The sequence below is a fragment of the Phalacrocorax aristotelis genome, chromosome 3, assembly GCF_949628215.1.
Source record: "Phalacrocorax aristotelis chromosome 3, bGulAri2.1, whole genome shotgun sequence".
Lineage (NCBI taxonomy): Eukaryota > Metazoa > Chordata > Aves > Suliformes > Phalacrocoracidae > Phalacrocorax > Phalacrocorax aristotelis.
Genome location: NC_134278.1, coordinates 20,460,012 through 20,479,464, shown reverse-complemented (window position 1 = coordinate 20,479,464; position 19,453 = coordinate 20,460,012). Strand labels below are relative to the sequence as shown.

The 19,453-nt window shown below is 37.9% G+C and overlaps 1 protein-coding gene across 3 annotated transcripts in view; it reads right to left on the bottom strand.

The window, feature by feature from the left end:
* Positions 1-19,453, bottom strand: part of EIPR1 (EARP complex and GARP complex interacting protein 1) — a 145,943-nt gene that overhangs the window by 48,174 nt on the left and 78,316 nt on the right. For 2 of the 3 annotated variants that reach the window (XM_075086890.1, XM_075086891.1), the window contains exons 7-8: positions 19,138-19,305; positions 17,693-17,860 (exon numbers count right to left, since the gene is read on the bottom strand). In XM_075086890.1, the coding sequence (XP_074942991.1) occupies positions 17,693-17,860; positions 19,138-19,305 (336 nt within the window). Of the gene's footprint in view, positions 1-4,790; positions 7,062-17,692; positions 17,861-19,137; positions 19,306-19,453 lie in introns of those variants that run through there. The other variant, XM_075086893.1, reaches the window with a different exon arrangement.

Genomic DNA, 19,453 nt, shown 5'->3' with positions numbered 1-19,453 from the left:
TGCTACCACACAATTTCTGACAGTTGCTAGTATTTTGAATAGTGTTAATAAGAAAAAAAAAACCCTAAGTAAAAAAACAAAAACAAAACCCAGACAAACAAACCGTTCATAATTTGGCTAAAACTTCTTCACTCTGGAGCATGGTTCCCTTATCCAACTCTGTGCACTGCTGTTTCACATAGCTCCAATTATCAATACCATTTCTGTAATTTTCCAGTCTTTCTTGTCTTCTCAGTTCTCTGCAAATTTTTAGAAACTGGCAGTGGTTCAGAGAATTTCTCTGCCAAGTCTATTACCACCCCAGGATTCAGCTCATCTAGACTTGCTGATTAGTATGTAGTATCTTTGGGTTTTCCAAGGTTTTCCATACTCTTCTAAATTCACTCTGTTTAAAAGCTTTTCCATAGTTCCTCCTGCCAAAATCCTGAACTCGGGACAGCATCAGAATAAATGGACAATTTGCTGAGAAGGTATATTAGAGGTCCTCCCTGCTCAGCCCAGCTGCTTGGCAGCTGTTGCTATAGCTCTAGGGCAACAGCAACCCATGTATTTGCCATGCATCTCCTCACAGGGAGCTTGGCTCCTGGATTTAGTAAGACTCATTCATCTCTTTCTCCCCAAAGCTATCTCCTGTGCTGGAGCACTAGAACCCCTTTATGAAGTTGGGGCTGCTGTAGCACCAAAAGCTGTAGCATCAAAAGAGGGGGGATTTTCTCAAGAACACCTCAAAATTCTTTTGCTATAAGTTAAGTCAGTGTGGAAGGGAGGATGTGCCTCACATATTTTATTAATCACATCCAGTATCTTGAGTTGTTCTCACTAGGACCTTCCTCTGGAGTCATAAATGGGGATAAACAGTGTCGGTCATCTACAGATGCTTTTGCAGATCTACCTAGTGTGACTCAAGAAACACCCCACTCGAAATTTTCTTCGTGCCTCTCAGGGTACTGCTCCCTCAGGCTGATTACCCAGGCTGATAACTTTGCACTGAAATGGACTACAACTGCTCACAAGTTGCAGTTGCAACCTGATCTCTCAAAAAGAATAATGACCAGCTACTGACTAATAACCTATGGATCAACAAGAACATGTTTCTTTATGCCAAACTTGACAGCAACTACCCTGCATGAGCCACCTCCAATACCAGAACTAAAATGGTGCTAGCAATTATCTAGCACTTAAATCAGTTAATGCAGGGAGCGTAACATGGAAGATTTTAAGAACCTTCAGCATCATAGCTAAAACAAGCAAAAATTCTTCTCCATTTTTTTTACTCCTTATCCCTGTATCTTTCTCTTTACTTCATTTACTGTCAATTTCTTCTTTCTTATGTATTCCAAACTCATCTTTTCCTGATCTTGTTTTTTTCAATTCAACTTTCACATTGTATTTGTCAGTCTTCCTTTTACTTTTTCCTTCTCTTTTGTCTTTTTTTTCCCAAACCTCTGTGTGTCATTTTCTTCTCACTTCACTAGTTTCTCACCGACCAAAGTGGCAGGTGGAATGAGCAGGAGCAATGTGCAAATTGTTCTGGAGAGTATCCATGGCTTCGCACCCAGCAGCTCTCTTTATGGGAAGGCCAGGCTTCTCTAAAAACTGATTCGCACTTTTCTCTCAGTCACTTCACTTGCTATTCCAGAAATCATAGGCTTTCTGCAGCCTCAGAATGGCATTCATGCCACAGGCTCCACAACAAAGTTTTAAACCTTTTCTTCGTATCCCCTAGAAAAAGAAAAAAAACTAAAAAAAACCCCAACAACAAAAAAACACCCCCAAAACCACAAACAAAACTAACCCAAACCCAAACAACAAAACTTCCCAAAAAACCCTCAGCACCCTCTGTGAAGCCAAATAGCAGCTCTATAGCATTATAAGCTTGCATCCAAATACTGATCTTAACAGTTATTGTTACCTACTTTTCATTGTTTCAGTTATGTCAAAGGCATATCTACCTCATGGTGTCTTACCAAGGCAGACTATAGTCCAGGCGATACTGTTGAAGGCCATCTCAAACAAGATGCAGAATGTCAGTCTCAAATACTGCAAGAAGTACCAGGCTCTAAGATTTGGGAATTATGAATGAAGAGGCAAATACAGAATTAGTGCTTTCTGTTGTCAGTTGGAAAATACAATGGTCAGGAAGCTTAATTCTTTACAAAGCACTGTTTTCAACTACCTTTAGTGTTGAGCATAATCCAGATCGTATAGCTTCTTATTTCCACTCACCTTTGTGAAATGAAAAGGTACAAGGTAAGGAAAATTGGTCCGGAGCAAAGGTCAGGTCTACCCATGTCATCCAATACATGTTCTGCATTAGTTCTAGTGTTGACGATCAGTTCATTAACTTCATGGGCTTCAGTTTAGTGCTGACACCACAGGCAAAGTCCAGTTCAGTACTACGGTGTTTTGCTTTTTGGTGTTTGGTGATGTTTGGTTGGTTGTTTAAAGTTAGCACCACTTTTAGTTCAAGTGTAACAAATTGTTATTTCAAGCTTCTCATTAAATGGCCAAGACTTGTACTGACTTTGGTCAGTTTCATTTAGATGGCGCTCAAGAGGTTTTAAAAAATATTATCAATTTCTTTCTCCTTCAATAATTCACTTTCTGTGGAATAAAAATACATCTCAAACACTTTTGTAATTCCACACCAGACACGTATATTAGATCAGTGACAAAGAAAAGATTTTCAGCACCAAATCTGGAATAAAACAAGATTTTACATGGCAACATTGACAATCTGACATTTTTAAGGAAAACCATGATTCACTTTTTCAAAACCAAAGCCTATTAAAGCTTCTTACTTGGACACAGTCTGCAAAGAAAGAAAAACCACAGATGTTTGTTTGAAAACACAACAGCTATGCGCTTACCAATTCAACATGTGACTGTATAAACAGCACCCTCTGTGAGACATTGCAACAACCTAGTGCTGTGAGATCAGTCAGACCACGATTTGAATTTCTGAAGCAGTGATGGACTTCTTGCTGTATAGAACTCGGCTTGCGTCCACAGTCTTACTGCCAAGCAGTGTTTTGCAAGAAGGTAGTTTCCTGAAATAACATTCAGATTCTGTAAGAAAATCATCTGAGACACGAATGTTTTCTGAAATCCCCTAAAACAACCTACGACCAAAGTAAACATTTTGAGAGAAACGTGCAGGAGCAATGTGCTGCCTCAGCACTAGAGACAATGCTTTAGAGAATAAGGTATTATTTTTAACTTCTATTTTCTGCCTTTACTGGCAAATAACACCTGTCCAGGAAGGTACACAGAGACCGGACAAGCACACAGGGATTCTCTTCCAGTACTATTTGGTCGTGTCCAGCAACTCATGGTTCAAAGGGATTTTCTAAGCCAGAGATGCTGCCTTTATATTTAGCAGCTTTTAATGGTTTCACCTTTCAAGTACTCGTTCAGTTACTTTCAAGTCATGTAAGCTTTAACATTAATGAGATTTTTTTGTTTGTTTCTTTCTTTCTTTGACGGTTTGGTTTGGGTTTAGGGCTCCTCCCCTCCCAGGGGGAAGGGGTTATTAACAAGGAGTGCCATAGCTCACCTGCACATCTGTGGAGACCACTTCGTTTTGTATGCTTTGAGCTACCACCTGCAGATTCCATTTAATAACCTCTAGTTCTGGTACCAGGAGAGACAGTGAACAATCACTCCCTATTCATCCCCTCCCCCTCTGCCACTTGTGATTTTATGGACTTTTATCATTCCCTCTCAACCATCTGCCTTTCAGTCTATTTAGTTATCCTCATACAGGTGTTGCATGCTATTCATCATTCCTGTCACCCTCCTCTAAATATCTTTCCCAGTTTTACTACCTTGGGTTTCAGATGGAAGAAACCAGAACTACACACAGCATTCAAGATGCACATACACTACAGATTTATAAAGATCTATTATTTAATGGATTAACAGTACTTTAATTACTTCTCTATATGCTTTCTAGTAATTCCCAACGTTTTAATTAAAATTTTAACCTCTGTTAAGCTGACATTTTTCAAGATCTATTAAAACCCTAAGATCTTGCTTCCAAGTAGTAATAGCCATACACTGGTTGTCCCCAGTAGTTATGTAAAATGGCTGTTTTCTCCCGTATCTGTTACTTTACATTTCCTGTACTGAATTTCATCTACCATTTTATCATCCAGCTACTCTGTGAGGTAAGGCCCTTCCATAATTCTTCAGTCAGTCATCTTTACTACTCTGAATAGCATCTGCAAACTTTGCCATATTTCTATGCAGCCTTTTTTCCAAAAAGGTCATGAGTACACTGTAAAGCATAGGCCTAGGTACAGATCCTTGCAAGACTTCATTGGTTATTTCTTTTTGCCATGAAATGTGAGGATTTATTCCTGCTTCCTATTTCCTATCCTTTAATCAGTTATTTAACCATCTTTGAACCCTTCCTTTTATCCTACAGCAGCTTGCTTTCTCTAACAGCCTGGGATGAAACCTGGTCAAAAGCCTTCCCTTCCTGAAGGTCATTTCCATATTGCTGCCAGTGCTGTACACATAGCTCAGATCCTGCTTTACAGACAGCTGAAAATGATTAAAACTTGACCCTTCCTGCTCTCTTGATTCTACTGTAACATATTTCATTCAAATTCAACCTGCTACTCCCTTCCTTCCCAGTGTTCATTCCCTCTCTTCTCCCCTATTAAGTGATATTCTACATATTTAACGGAACTAAAACAAAGAAAATATTTCTTGATATTGTTCGTTTACAGAGCTTTCCAGCTTGTATAAGCTTACAAATTGAAGGAAATACGAGCACATTAAAATTAGTCTGAAATCTATCCCGCATTTATTACATGTTAAAAATCAAATTCCATGTATGTAGTTTCCCATCCCCTTCAACTGCAAGCCACGTACATTAACAGACAATAAAATTTCATTAGACCTTTATTGCTAATGTGAAGAAAGTTTTAAAGAGATCTGCTGCATACTAAAGATCTACTGCAGGGGTTTTTTGGTGGTGGAGGGGGGTGGGGGATCCACAAGGTTTTGTGTCTAAAGACTGAAAGCTCCACATATAAGGCTGCAGCCTAACCAAGGATTTTGATATTCAGACAACTGAAGCACTACTGATTTGGATATGTAATTTTTCTTACAGTATACAGGCGAATAGCTCATGCCTAATTACAGATTGAGACAATTTGAAATAGTACAAGTTTAAAATCTTAATGCAGAAAATCAGACCACCAGAACTTCCAATGAAGCATTCACTCTGGAGCAGACACGCAGCATTGTAACACAAATACAACAATCCTACAGATAATTTAATTAGATTACTTCACTCCTATGAATTCTCCCAAACAAGCTCATTAAGAAACCCAGAAATAGAATGCAACTTTCATTTTTTCTGGATGTTTTGGCCTATAGCATTCAGGCACACTCTCAAAGCGTGTTCTCACAGAAGCAGCTGTGTATACACAACAAATCACATTTGGACATGTTTCGATCCAAGAATGGGTAAGGACAAGCAGAGGTGAGCGGCAGGCTGTCCCTCAACCCTAACACCAACAGTTGCCGTAGCAACAGGAGGAATCACGGGAAGAGGCTGGTATTGATCTTCCCATCCCATGTTCATGCCATTTCTTCAGAGTGGTCTTACACGATACCACCACAACCAACACCATCGCACACACCCAGGTTCTGAAGTTCATGGGAAAGAATAGTGATGAAAAGGCAACAGGGAGTAATTACTGCTCTGCTTGGTCTGAGTGCACAAAGAACAGCAGCTGAAATTTCATAACGACAAGGGGAAGGCAGGTGTCAGTACATACAGGCATGTTTCACCATGCTTTCCACCTACATCTCAAGTTTTCTGTGCGTTCTCCTGCAGGGCAGCATCTGCCGGTTTTCAGCATTTGTAACAAAAGAGTCAGGTATTGCAGAGTAGGATATAGCAAAGGATGTTTTATGCTTAGTTGAAAGCCTGCTGCATCCTGTCAGTGTACTGCACAATGGCACAGAGCCAAAAGGATTAAAAAAAAGAGAGGCTACTTAGAACTATTAAAGAGATTTTTCACATAAATAAAGGCATTGCTCCAGAGACCCTCGAAATATACTACAGCACACCTAAGTTCTATAAACATGCGAGATAATACATTACATGAGAATATAAGAGATTTCAGGAAAGACTAATATTGTTTCCAATAACACATACCTCAAAATTGCATTTAGTTTGCAAGTTAAAGGTTGGTACTTTATTGATACTACCATAAGACTTAAATGAAAAATATATTTCAAAGGTTTCACCTTCACGATTAACTTTTCTTCTTAGGATATGCAAAATGGGAGAAAAACTGTTTAAAATATTAGACTGAATTAAGAAAGCCTTTTAAGACCATTCTCAGCTGTATCTATAAACACTGAAGAATGATCAGAATAGTTAGCAGAATGTGTCCCTGGCCCTAGGGTAAGAGCAGAAGGCTGCTTATATGAGAAAGATAAAATATTGTTCTTGTAAACGAGTAGATCACTTCTGCTGCATGCACCTTACATTGTCCAGTTTTATATCAGCATAACAACACCTCTGTAATCCACTATATTTGCAAAAAACTGAAAAAATAAAGCAATAGGATGGGAAGTACCCAATACCTCCAGACACTGTATAATTCAAAGTGATTGGCCCCTCAAAAAAACAAAACAAAAAACACCCCAAAAACAAACAAACAGTCTAACTAGCACAGCCTTCAGAAAATGCATCATAGTTTTCCAAGGCAAATGCAAAAGACAAATTAAAAGTGACTACATTAGTACAGATATTCTTAACAAAATTTTAACATTTATACTTAATAGATCCTGAAAAAACCTAAACAATACCTACCAATCGTGTACATCAAGATAACAACTCCACTATAATCCAAACAAATTATAACAGTATGTGATACTTAAGAGCTCTGGGAACCCTGTTAATAACAAGTCTCCCATCATAACTTAAAGAGGCAAATAGCCACGGGTCTGCTGAGGACCATTCAACTGCATATACACTATCTTCATGTTCTTCATAGGTAGCTATTACACTGTCCTGAAGGGGCTCTTTAATCCTAAAATTGAAGAAAGAAGAAGAAAAAAAATAGTAAGGATCTGCGAACACACTTGATTTAAAAGGCAATATTAAGTGTCTCTAACGTCTAATGATAGTGATGTATTATACAGGCCACGAAACCTCCCATTCAAAGTACAAAAATGCAGTAGTAGGCGCTAAGAAAATATTTTATACTGGACATCTGCACGTACCTATGTTATAGATACCACAGCAGAGTCAAATTAGCGTTGAAGACCCCATTTTCAGGGACAAAGTACCTGTAATTCTGAACTTCAGTACGTTTTCAAGTCTCTCGGAACCTACACTAACCATCTCTCTCTCTAAAGCAAGTTAAACTACAGGGTATGATCTAGATGCACTTAAACACACATTTTTATCAACATCTTTTCTCTCACCATGCTCCATCCCTTCCTTTCCCCTTTGTTGTTAATTTAATTTCATACAATAATATATAATCTTATTAGAGTTGAGTAGGTAGGTAAGAAGTTGCAGTCCTTAATATCACAGTCTCTCCTGCGCTGCCATCCTGGACCCATTCTCTCCAGGGTAATGGAAGGGAGATAGAGGCAGCACTCTGAACAATTTAATTTTTATCACCCATTCCTAGAGTTATAACAACACCTGATATTCATCTATTATTACCTCACCTCTCACTGCAATGCCCAAGCTCCTGGTCATCTACATCATGAGAGGCAAACATTCTCTTGCATTGCAAATATTTAAGAACAGATTCAGGCAATTCTCTGAAGTCCAAGAGTCATTGATTGTGCTCTGATAGCTGAGAACAGCCCTTCTTCCCTCCCCACACAGAGCCAATCCCTCCTCTCACAGCAAAATCAGAGCACATTATTCTGTACCTACAGGGTAGGTGAGTTTTCAGAGGATGACCTTATTGCTCCTTCACCCACAGAGGATCACCTCTGTCTGACAGAAATCAGTCAGCTTTTCAGAAGCATCCCCCTGCCTCCCAGAAACAGCCTTGTATTACAGCTGCAATCCTCCTAACCGAAAGCAAAGCCAAAGAGCCTTGTGAATGCCACTCAATCATTTAAACAGATGCTGTTACTACAGAAATGAAGTGTTGCTATTGGCCGTCTTTGTCCCTTACCGCTGCTCTCTGAAAGCATGCGTCTCTACGATCACAAAGCGTACATGGCTGGATATGCTGTTCCACCTAGCCAGCCTAAACAGCTGTGAATCTAACACCGCAATTAAAATTCAATTGAATTTAATGAATAAACCGAAAGCACTCTGATATTGCAGAACAGCTTCAGATATTTAGTTTCAAGGACTTTTATCATTTACTTATGCTATGCTTATGGTCAACTAACAAAAAAAGGTCATAGCACAAATAACACACAGCCCCTGGTTAACTGCAACGAGCAGGCTTGTTTTGCATTTCTCCTGAATATGTACATTGATTCAAGCCATCTAACAGCAGAGAGCTAATAAACAGACACACACAGACACTTCATCTCCTGCAATGTGTTTTTATAACTTCCTGTTAACTGACATGCCTGGTTAAGTGAAAGTTGGTCATGTCCCCAGACGGCAATATGCTTCATGCGGTGCTCACCCACTTACCCACAACTCCATTATTCTGAAGGATTCAAACGTCTCTCTGGATAAGCAGGGGAGTAATGCACGGTGCACATGGCTGTCAGGGGACACGACCGACTTTCAGTTAACCAGAAATCTCAGTTAACCAAAGGTTGGATAAACAAGGACAAATAAGCTTCTAAGATTATACTATTTTCTGTAAGCTCAGAGTTGTTTCAGTGTTTCATTTAAATAACATAGTTCATCTAATTTAATTTACAGAAGTCATAGGGGAATAAGTGTTCAGGAAAGAAGCCTGTAGATGAACTTCTGCTTGGCATTTCCACTTGTAACTACAATTTTTAACTATCTTTTATTATTGTCTAGACAGTGAATTTCTTCTTGGGTATGAAAGTAATTTTGTGCCATCCCAGAAAAAGAAAGCATGCTATTTCTTGTTGTTCTTCAGGCCACATTAGTTCAGATTTTGGTGTTTTTTGTGTTTTAAATAGCATAGATGTATGATAACATTATGTATAGACTACTTGTGGATAAGAACAGCATAGCCTTGAGCGAGTTATTGAGAATCTCAGAAAATCCTTATGGAAGATCATCAGGACAAACAAAAAAAATCATCTCAGAATGACATGTGTCTCGGGAACAATATAAATTGAGAATAAACTGTCCATAAGCACCCTTTACAAATACTATGAATGAACACAGATTAACCTTTGAATTACACAATGGGTGATGAGCCCAGGATTCTGCTAGTGGAATAAAGAGCAGAATTTATTTCATGTATGTGACAGCCTATTTAAAATAATTTTAAAAAACAGGAAGAGCAAGGTTACTTGTGGTGGGTTTTTTCCAAGAGGTTACTGTTGAGGGGAGACAGATTTCCAAGAAAACACCTCAGATTTCTCTGCATTTTAGCTATGTGTGTACTTTTTTTGGTAATCCAAGAATAGGCTGAGGATACTATTTTTGCATCTATATAAATCTAGGATATTTAAAATTGTTCAGTTTCTGAGTCCCACTCAATCTATTTACTCTCAGTGAGTTTCTATACAGCTTTTACACATATTTATTTATTAAAGAATCAGCTCAGACCCTTTTAACTCCACAGATATTAAATATTATTTGGTTAATGCAAGAAGTTATAGACTCAACAGCTGTAACACTGACATTTGTTTAAGCAAACACCTTTTAACTATATATATATATATATTAAAAACAGTCTACAAAAAAATTATTTTGGTCACAGCACATACTAGTGGAACACATACGAAACAACTTATATTTGTCTTAAGATAGTTTTGCCTATTTAGGTATTTTAATTATCCTTCTATTTTTATCAGTTGCTACAATTTTATTTCTCCTTAACATACAATAGGTATTTTCAGAGCCTAACATATCATAGCACTGATAAGTGTATTTTTTTTTAATTTTCTATTCATAATTTAGCAATGATTAAATGAATACTATAGTACTTTCATGTGCATTATTCTTATCTCAGAAACTTTCCACTTGATAGTTATCAACTCCTGATGACAATGCCCAAGGTATCTGCTGCCTTAGGTTAGGTGCATAACACCAGGCAGGGAAGAGGAGGGCATTCAAATGGACTGGATATTGGGATAAAGTCAGCAGATCTTTGGCAGGTTTTGGAACAGAGAGAAGAGTTCAGGACCTTAAATTTCTTCCTGGTTAGAGAAGTTCAGAAACAGGATGAGTACCTGTACAGAGGTAGCTATGAAGTAAACTTTATTCTATGCTACTTTAATATGTATAATTCAGACTGTTGCCAAAACACAGAGACTTCTGTTTTTATAGGAAAGCTGCAAGTATGGGTGTAAAAATGAAGTTGTTATGCTATAGCTAGTTTAGTGTACCACAGATGCAGGTGCTTGGCCTATTGATCCCTTGATAGAGCAGTCTGGCTAGACTATATTTGATAAGCATACTTGGTAAACACTTGTTATGCCCCGCAAGCTTGGTAAGCTATTTTCTTCCTTGTCTTAAATCTCCCTGCCCCTTTCCTTTCGTTTCTCATTTTCCTGTACTGTTTTAAAGACTTTTCCTGGCCAGACTAAAATACCTTTTTCTCTCCTTATAGATGTTCTTGCATTGCATCAACTGACTTACGCCATCAAGAACTCTGAGTAAGAAATATGTAATCTCTACCTTCATCCTGCATAAATTTAAGACCTGTGCCACACAGAGATGAAACTGGACTGCTTTCTCTTTGTAGCCTTATTCACACAGCAAGACCCCTACCAGCTTTTCCTATGAAAGGAAATGAGCTTTCCTTTTACTAGATAACTTTGAGGTTAATTGTGTTACAGACTTGAGAGAGAAGCCTGTTAAGCCTTGGATAATTGTTTTCATGTAGAGAGCTGTTATTTCCAATTACTTCTCATGCTAACAACCACTTAAGTTTGCAGTGCTTGCGATTCTGTTTTGTCACCACAACGTTCAATAAAATACATTTTTCAGAGTCACCAAAAATCATTAATTCCGTATCACAGTCAAAATTAAATCCTCTTTTATCTAAAAATTACTATGAAATAGGTGTGATTCAACAGAGCAGCAACATGTATGGCAGCATCCAAAATGAATCTTGAAAAGCATGCCATTGGATTCTAGAACAAGGCCCATGGATGCCCTTTCCCTGTAGCTGTAGGAGAAAACTTAGCAACTGTAAGGTTTTGTTTCTGCTAAGCTTAGACAACACACTACTTCCTTATTCACCCTGTTAAGACAGACAGAACTCAAGGATGCTTATACTGGAACACAATTTTTATATATAGTAGTTGACCATTCATACTATTGTGAGCATTATCACTTTTTTTTTTTTTTTACTCAAAACCAGCCTTCTGAACTGCTTCTAGATGAAAATGGCATCTTTAAAAACAAGATATACCTATTTGAATATATCAGGTTTCACAGCTGTCCTAAAACAAAAAATAACTTTAGGAAGGTATATCTACTAGTGAAAGTTATATAAAGAAGTAGTACAGAAAAAAACCACATTTTTAAAGCAAAATAGTCTAGGAATTGGAAAGTGCTGCTGCATGAGGTTTGGCCCAGCTTCTTATACATCCAACCAAGTAATGTCCTGAACACTGGTGTTCCCCAAAACAGAAACTATTTAAGCTGTTTTAATTAATTGAGTCTTTTGGTTGATTCCACAGTATAATCCTATGATTTCTAGATTTCTCCAAGACATAAATACCACAAGCAAAATATCAAAATTAACACTATTGGCAGCTGTGTGAAAATACCCTGAAAGCCTGGCTTATCATGAGTGTTTGGCAAATACTTTTCAAAATATCAATGCTGACAATTCACTCTCCTGAAGCCACGGATATATATACAAAGGTGTTATGTTAGATCAGAGTTCGTATGTATTATCATGAAACCACATTATTTACCATTCAAAAGGCTCCAAACCACACTTTATCACAAAAAGGAGAAACCACAACCTCCTATAGACGGAATTTTGAAGGAAATCTTTTCCTACAGAGAGGCTAACCACTATTTTGTCTCTGGTCCATTCCAATTGCTGAAGATATTCCTACACTTAAGGTCTCATTTAAAACGTCACTATCTCAGTGAGATACTCTACTGGAAAGACAAATCCTTTATATCTTGCAGCTTTAAATGCACAATGGTGAGATCTTGTTCTGTTTGTACTAAAGGACAGCGTGGCTAACACCTTTGGTGAAAAAGATAGAAACATAAGGCTTCACGAAAAACACTACAAAATGCATTTCCTAATGTGAATTTCCAGTAGAATTGTCAACAAATAACAAATATAAGGATAAGCTTAGAAGACCATATTGTCAAAAAAAATGTAGCATAAGGGAGAAGGCAGCATACTGACCTTAGTAATCAGTTCTGCCAGTGAAAACACAGCAGACATCTTAAGCCTGTAAACCCCAAAGAGAACAGGTAGCTCCTTCTGCAAAACTAAACTTTAAAGATGGCTTCCTTTTCAGGACTAACACATAAGGTCAAAATGCTATTGACCATATAAATCTTTTCATTGGTATGGATACAGAAGAGGCTTTTTCTCTTAAAAATCAAGTCCTCCCTTATCAGTTGAGCCTCGTCAAAAAAGTACTGGCCATAGAAGTCATGAAGAACACTGCTGTAGATGCAGTATTTATCTTGCTGTTAGTGTCCCTAAGGTGGCAGATGGTCTTCGCGTGCTGTGTATCATCAGCATGCCAAACAGAGGTGTTCAGAGTTTAAAATTCAAACAAATAGGGCAAATAAACATAATGCAATAACTAAAGAAAAGGAATCCTGGTTAGTGAATAAAAATGGTCACACTAAGTTGCAAGAACCTGGTATTTTTGTTTATTGTTAGAAATAGCAATGTTGAATCAAAATGACTGTCAGACTGCTTTAATACAACCAAATATGGACTCACTCACTAATATAAGGACTTTAGATGACCAAAGAATGAAGAAAGGATATAACATAATCACCAGCTTCCTTTGGAGGAAGACAGTTCTCAATGCTCTACAGATGTCTAAAAGGGAACTGACAAGTATCTTCAGGAGCTTTGGAATTAAGTGAAGCTCAGTCAGTGTTACAGGGAGGAAGTCCTTGCAACACCAGAATGCAAAACCATTGAAGAAAGATGCCAAGAAAAAGCCTGCCTTGAATGGTTGCATCATAGATGTGAAATGACCCTATGTTTTAAATATTTTTTTCAAACTCAGGCATTCAAAGCACTCCCTATGTTCTTATACAGCTTTGCTTTAGGGAAAGTTAAATGCACCTCAAATACTTACCTCATCTGTTGTGTTTTCTTTTTTTTTTTTCTTCATACTTTTTTCTACCTCTGGATCAAAGTGCTAGAAATTAAGCTAGGAGTACAGCATTTCATTTCCCATTTCTCAGCTCATTTTTTGCCATATTTGAACTGTGCATTAAGTTATCCAGACCAGGGACTTGACCATAATACACCATTCGTCTCCTCTGGCTGCATGCCTATAATTCCTCTCTGTGGACAGCTCAATCCTCTTCTTAGACTACCTACTTTCAACAGAGGCTTTGGGCTTACCAAACAGAAAGCACTGAAGCCTTTCCTTATTCAGTGCAAGAAAACAAATGCAGTTGGCATATTTCTCTGAGATACATTTCACAAAGGCAATGCATGCACAGCTAGCATGTTTTGGAACAAACAAAAACACAGCGAGAAGAGGCAAACTCAAGAATATGGCTGATGGCAAAAGAAAACCCTAAAGGGAGGAATCAGAAGTCTCCAAAGATTATTCAGAAGGCAGTAAAGGTCCCTGAGCTGCAAAGACAGGGGCTAGAAGCATACCCAGGGGAAGTATCATCTGCTGTTCCTGTTTTTATAATCTTCCCTCTTGGCCACTATCAGACACATGATACAGGCTAAGGAGACCTTTGATATGACACAGGGAGGCTGCTCTTACATTTTTATGATTGATGAGAGAAACAACTACAATAGCAGTCAAAAAGTAGGGAAGAGATACTAGTTGCTCTGATCTGAATCCACAGTTAAGAGGAACTGAGGGTCACTCGACTGTGTCAAGAGACGGATCCTCATGCAATAGTCCTAGTTATATTGCTTATGGAAGTGTGTTCTGGTCTCCAAGATGGGAGCATATATACTCCCAAGATGTCAACACATACATGGACAAACATCCAAAGGAGAAACAAAGAGTAACTCCTTAGTAAGAATAGCATACAGCAACTTTTGCTTAGTTGTCTATTCATTACTTGGTGAACCTGTATTCTTTTCTTTAAAAAGTTAACTCCAAATAATTATTTTTCGGTTATGAACCTTAAAAACTAGGCATTTACTACAGAAAACCTGGCAAGAATAAATGAGTGGGTAGACTCATGTATAGTTCTACATGGTTGAACAATGAAAGGAAGTAGACACTCCAGAAGGGAGAGCTGCTCTGCAGAAAGATCTGGACAGGCTGGAAGAGTGGGCCAACAAGAACCTTATGAAGTTCAACAAGGAGAGGACAAGGGGGAATGGATACAAGTTGCTCTTGGGGAGATTCCGACTGGACACGAGAGGGAAATTTCTTCACAATGAGAGCAGTCAACCATTGGAATAATGTCCCCAGGGAAGTGGTTTATTTGGCCACATTGGACACCTTCAAGAGTCGTCTGGACAGGGTGCTGGGCCATCTTGTCTAGACTGTGCTCTTCCTAGAAAGGTTGGACTAGATGATCCCTGAGGTCCCTTCCAACCTGTGATTCTGTGATTACTTGGTTTTGTCTCCAACCAAGAAATTAAATAAAGTTTACTCAAAAACATATAAAAAATTAACGAGTCTTAAAGATCTCAGAAGTCTTAGCTGTGTAGAATAGTATTACAAGTCAATGTTTTTAAAATATGGAGATTTTTATGAAGTAGAAAAAAAGAATTTGAATATACAACTGATACATACTCTTCATTTTTATATTTCATCCAAGGAGTATTTTTAGAAGTTGTTTTATTCAGAACATGAAAAATAGGTAGCCCACGAGGAAAGAGCCTTTTTCCTTCTCTCCACTTGATATTTCAACATTCTTTTTTTGAGAGGATTGGTCACTCAGTCTGAAGGTTAATGACTGGAGATATTAGTTGTACAGATACCTGCTCTTCCTGGTGTATTTCAAGATATGCTCAAAAAAGACATATTCTCTTTCAAGATTTGTGTGCTATTTAAGAGCAAACCAGATGTCCTCTGAGACAGGATCAAAATGAACCCCATGAGAATATAATACCTTCTTGAAAGTCTAGAACTTACCCAAGCAAAAAAAACCACACACAAATCCCCACACCCAACCAAACCATACAATAAAACTCTGTGTTTTATAGAAGAGACAGTACCCATGGAATGGTGTAACAGACTCTTCAAAGAGATCTCCAGGAGGGAAAGGGGTACTGAAGGCTAAATAATTTGCACTAGCGGTTACCTAAGAAGAAGTATTCCCAACAGCTGTTATGCCCTCTTTCGTTAGTGTGCTCAGAGCTAAACAGACATTCATCTGGCAATAGTTCTAAGCTGGTGACACCTTGTAAACGTCCTTCCCACTCAACTCATAATGGGTCAGGGTGGGGCGAACCAAAACAAGACTCTCACAGTACCAAGTGAATATCACAAAAACTAATGTGCTTTCCCAGGTTTTACAGAGAACAGATTAGCAGATGAAAAGCATGTATATAGAAAGCAAAGGCAGTATCTGGGAACAGGCAAGGGCTTTACATCATTACAATACAGGTCGTTCATGATGTGGTTTACATCCATCCCATAGCCAAAGGAAAAAATGCATTATATTTGTTGTATTGCTTTGCAAATTCTTGGTTTCAAGACTTCCTACACTAGACAAAATTACTTGTGTTTTAATGATGCAATCTACACTGTCTACACTCAACAGAAATTCAGAACTCCAGATAACCTACATCTGTCAGGACACTATTGATTTGCGATGTTATTTATATTAATACATTCCCACAATATACAAACGGGAAACTGTAGTCTCTTTCTCACTTCCATTAATGCTCTTTATCTTCCATCCAGAGCAGAATAAACTGCAATCCCCAGCCAAAGGTAAGGAATCAAAAGGTACATCATACTTGAAAAGCTGTAGATTAGTTATGTTCTAGAAAATAAGTATGTACAGTTGACATGAACAGCTTTCTAGGTACTTAACTTGATGCATTGATTTTCCAGGCACTTGCATTTTGTACATTTAAAATTAACCATTCCTATATATGAGACAGCTTCCTTATTTAATATTAAAAAACAAGGTTTCCGAGTCCTTTATGTGATGCCAAAACGTCAAAATTATTTGGAGCAAAACTCCACCTCTATTAATAAAATAAAGGTGCAAGATCAACCTTAAAAATGCAGCTAGAGAATTATCCTAAACTTGATTCAGAATTTTAACTGAAGCATCTAGCAAACACAGCTGAGTAAGCAGGGGATCTTTTTTGTTTTTTTCCTTGTTCGTCACCCCATCTGACTGTTCTTCATTTAAAAAGACAGTTCAGGAGGTAATCTGCCTATTTCATTGCAAACAGCTTTGCATATTAAAATACATCAACAAACATAAAACGACTGCTCAGTGCAAATGTGTAGAACGTGGATATTACAATTGCAAAGAATAGAAAAATACAGACTAAATCCTGTTGGTCTCAAAATATTTTGCATGAGGTTCAGTATCATTGTCTTCACTTTGTAAAGAACAGTTTGCTGAAGATCACCATGTAAGCTCATGGCAAAATTAGAAAGCCTCAGCCCACACTAGATCTACAGGGCTCCCTATATACCTGCGTGTGTATATATATTCCTAAAGAGTACAGAAGCATAATATATTGCACAATGAAAAAGCTGAAAGCAGACAAAAATGGAGGATGAAAAATTATTATTTCAGCATGTCAGTTAACTATCAATAATCGCATCCCTCCAAATTCACACGCAACGTACATGATTCCTCACACACCCAACTGGAACAGTGTTTACAAATGCTTGTAGTAACGCGTTATTCTCTGCCAAAAGAGTCAAAACCAAACTTCTGTTCTGCTTGTAACCAATGAGTTCTTGGTTTCTAGAGCAGTCAGCAATATTAAGAATGAAATTTACAAAAATTAACATAAATTAATGTATTCATACTTCCTGTCTTCCACCTGTGCAGAAGCTCACCATTAGACTGCTAACATCTCCTAAAGGTTAGAACACACACACACACAGAAAACGCAAAAAGCTGATTTTCATCTTTTACTTAACCCAGATTATTTTGTGTGCTTGACTTGATCCAGAGATCCCTTAACGTGAATCTTTTCACTGATCCAGTGTATTTTAGGACTGGTCCTCAGCATCACCATATCCATGCTACCAGTGAGCACACAGTGACCGCACCAATCAGATTCAAAGAGTGGATTCCACCCAAGACTTTGAGTAAAGAAGAATCAAGCAGGAATTGGAACTACTTACGTGAAAGGCCTGTATATAAAAATCCTAATCAGCAAAAAACCAGCATGTTAACCATTACAATGAAAAGACAAACTAGGAGCATCTGCATAAAACTTGGGAAACTTCATACTTCTCCTCTTGATGTTGGTCCTCTTGGTCACTCAGTTCGTCATCATCTACCATATGCCCAAATGGTTCAGAAGAAATTGATACCATATTAGACAGGATAACTCTGCTATCACTGCTTCCTGTAAGGATCAGCTGATCATGAGAATGATTGTATCTGACATTCCAGACCCTAAAAAATGAAAATCAGAAAGAAGAGGCTATTCTTGACAGGTAATGTTAAACGATTTAAAAAAAAAAAAAAAAAAACAACACAAAACAAAACAAAACCAAAAACAGCACTAAAAATTGATCTTTGACTTAAATATTGTAAGTGCGCATATAAGTGACATGCCTCATTCCAAAGACAGGTTTTTTGCCATCTTCATTTGGCTTTTAAGCTTCCATGTCTCCTGTTTCCTATGAGGTGTCTTTAAAATTCAACAAATAAGTGAAAAAGAAAAAATCCCAAAAACAAAGCACACCATTGAGTGGTATCATTCCTTGAGGGTACATGACAATTCATTGTTCAGTAAGTCAGAAAAACATTTAAGGTCTAAATATAAGAATTTCCCCAAAGCAAAATACGGATTAGAAATAACCTGTTAAACAAAAATCTCACAACATTCTTATAGTAAAGTTTAAAATAGACCCTAAAACTAAAGTAGGATTTTACTTCTCTTCAATTTTTATATCACACATCAAGTTAATACGAAATGTCTTATGGTTCTTGTTTTATTCTTTTTCTTTTAATCTTCTGGAAAGAAGTATAAGTGCTGTTTCTGTTAATTCACATCTTCATTCCCCTCAAAATAGCTTCAGGGTCCAGATTTATTTTGCAGGAATTACTCCAACCCAGATTTTATAAAATATGAACTGCTCATCTTTTCTTAACCACTGAAGTCTGCAAATGTCCGACAAGATTCTCTCCTTGCTCCAGCCACAGGCCAGAATGGTAGATACGGGCTCTAAATATTATCTCAGAAAATAAAATGACTCACTTGCGTATTTTGGCTTAAGGGCTGCAAAGAGCATGAAAAAAGTAGGGCTGAATTATTGAGCATTTCCACCACTTGACAACAGAAGGATAGATGGCAGCTGTTGTAACCAAAACAGCTCAGGGACTTTGTGCACATCAGGTGCAGCAGATCAGGCTCAATTTGGGAAGGCATGCCCATGTCCCAGCTGGCCCCTTCAAGCCACGTTCTGTGCTGCACTTCTCAAAGGTGTACCCTATCTCCCAACAATGTTAACAACAGTTTCTTGCCAATTAGACTAACGTTGTCTAAACTCTTAATTTGCAATCACACAAGGAACATTCACATGTTGAAACCTTTCCTCCGTGCAGAAAAATGATTATTCACAATAGCACATAGTTATTTCGCATTGTTCCAAAACAGTAAAATAATTAGCTGAATAAATTACATAAGCCATCCACCCACAAAACAGCATGCAGATAATTTGTTCTACCAGTGGGAATGCTCCTCTAGCGTCTTCACTGGTTCAGTGACATTTCTTGTGTCCCAGAATTTCACCTTGCAGTCATCTCCACAGCTAGCCAGGTAGTACTGTTTATTGGGATTAAAGTCTAGGTCTCGTACCAGCTGTCCATGTGCATTTTCTATGCAATATATCTGTCTGTAAAACACATTAAAAAAATTAAATGGTCTATAAAAAGCTAACTACGTTCCACTGACAGGAACCTGTTTCCCTGGAAACTTGCATAATACCCTTAGTACCCACAGACCTAGAGTTCCCATTGCTAGTGCATAGTTTAGGGAAATCC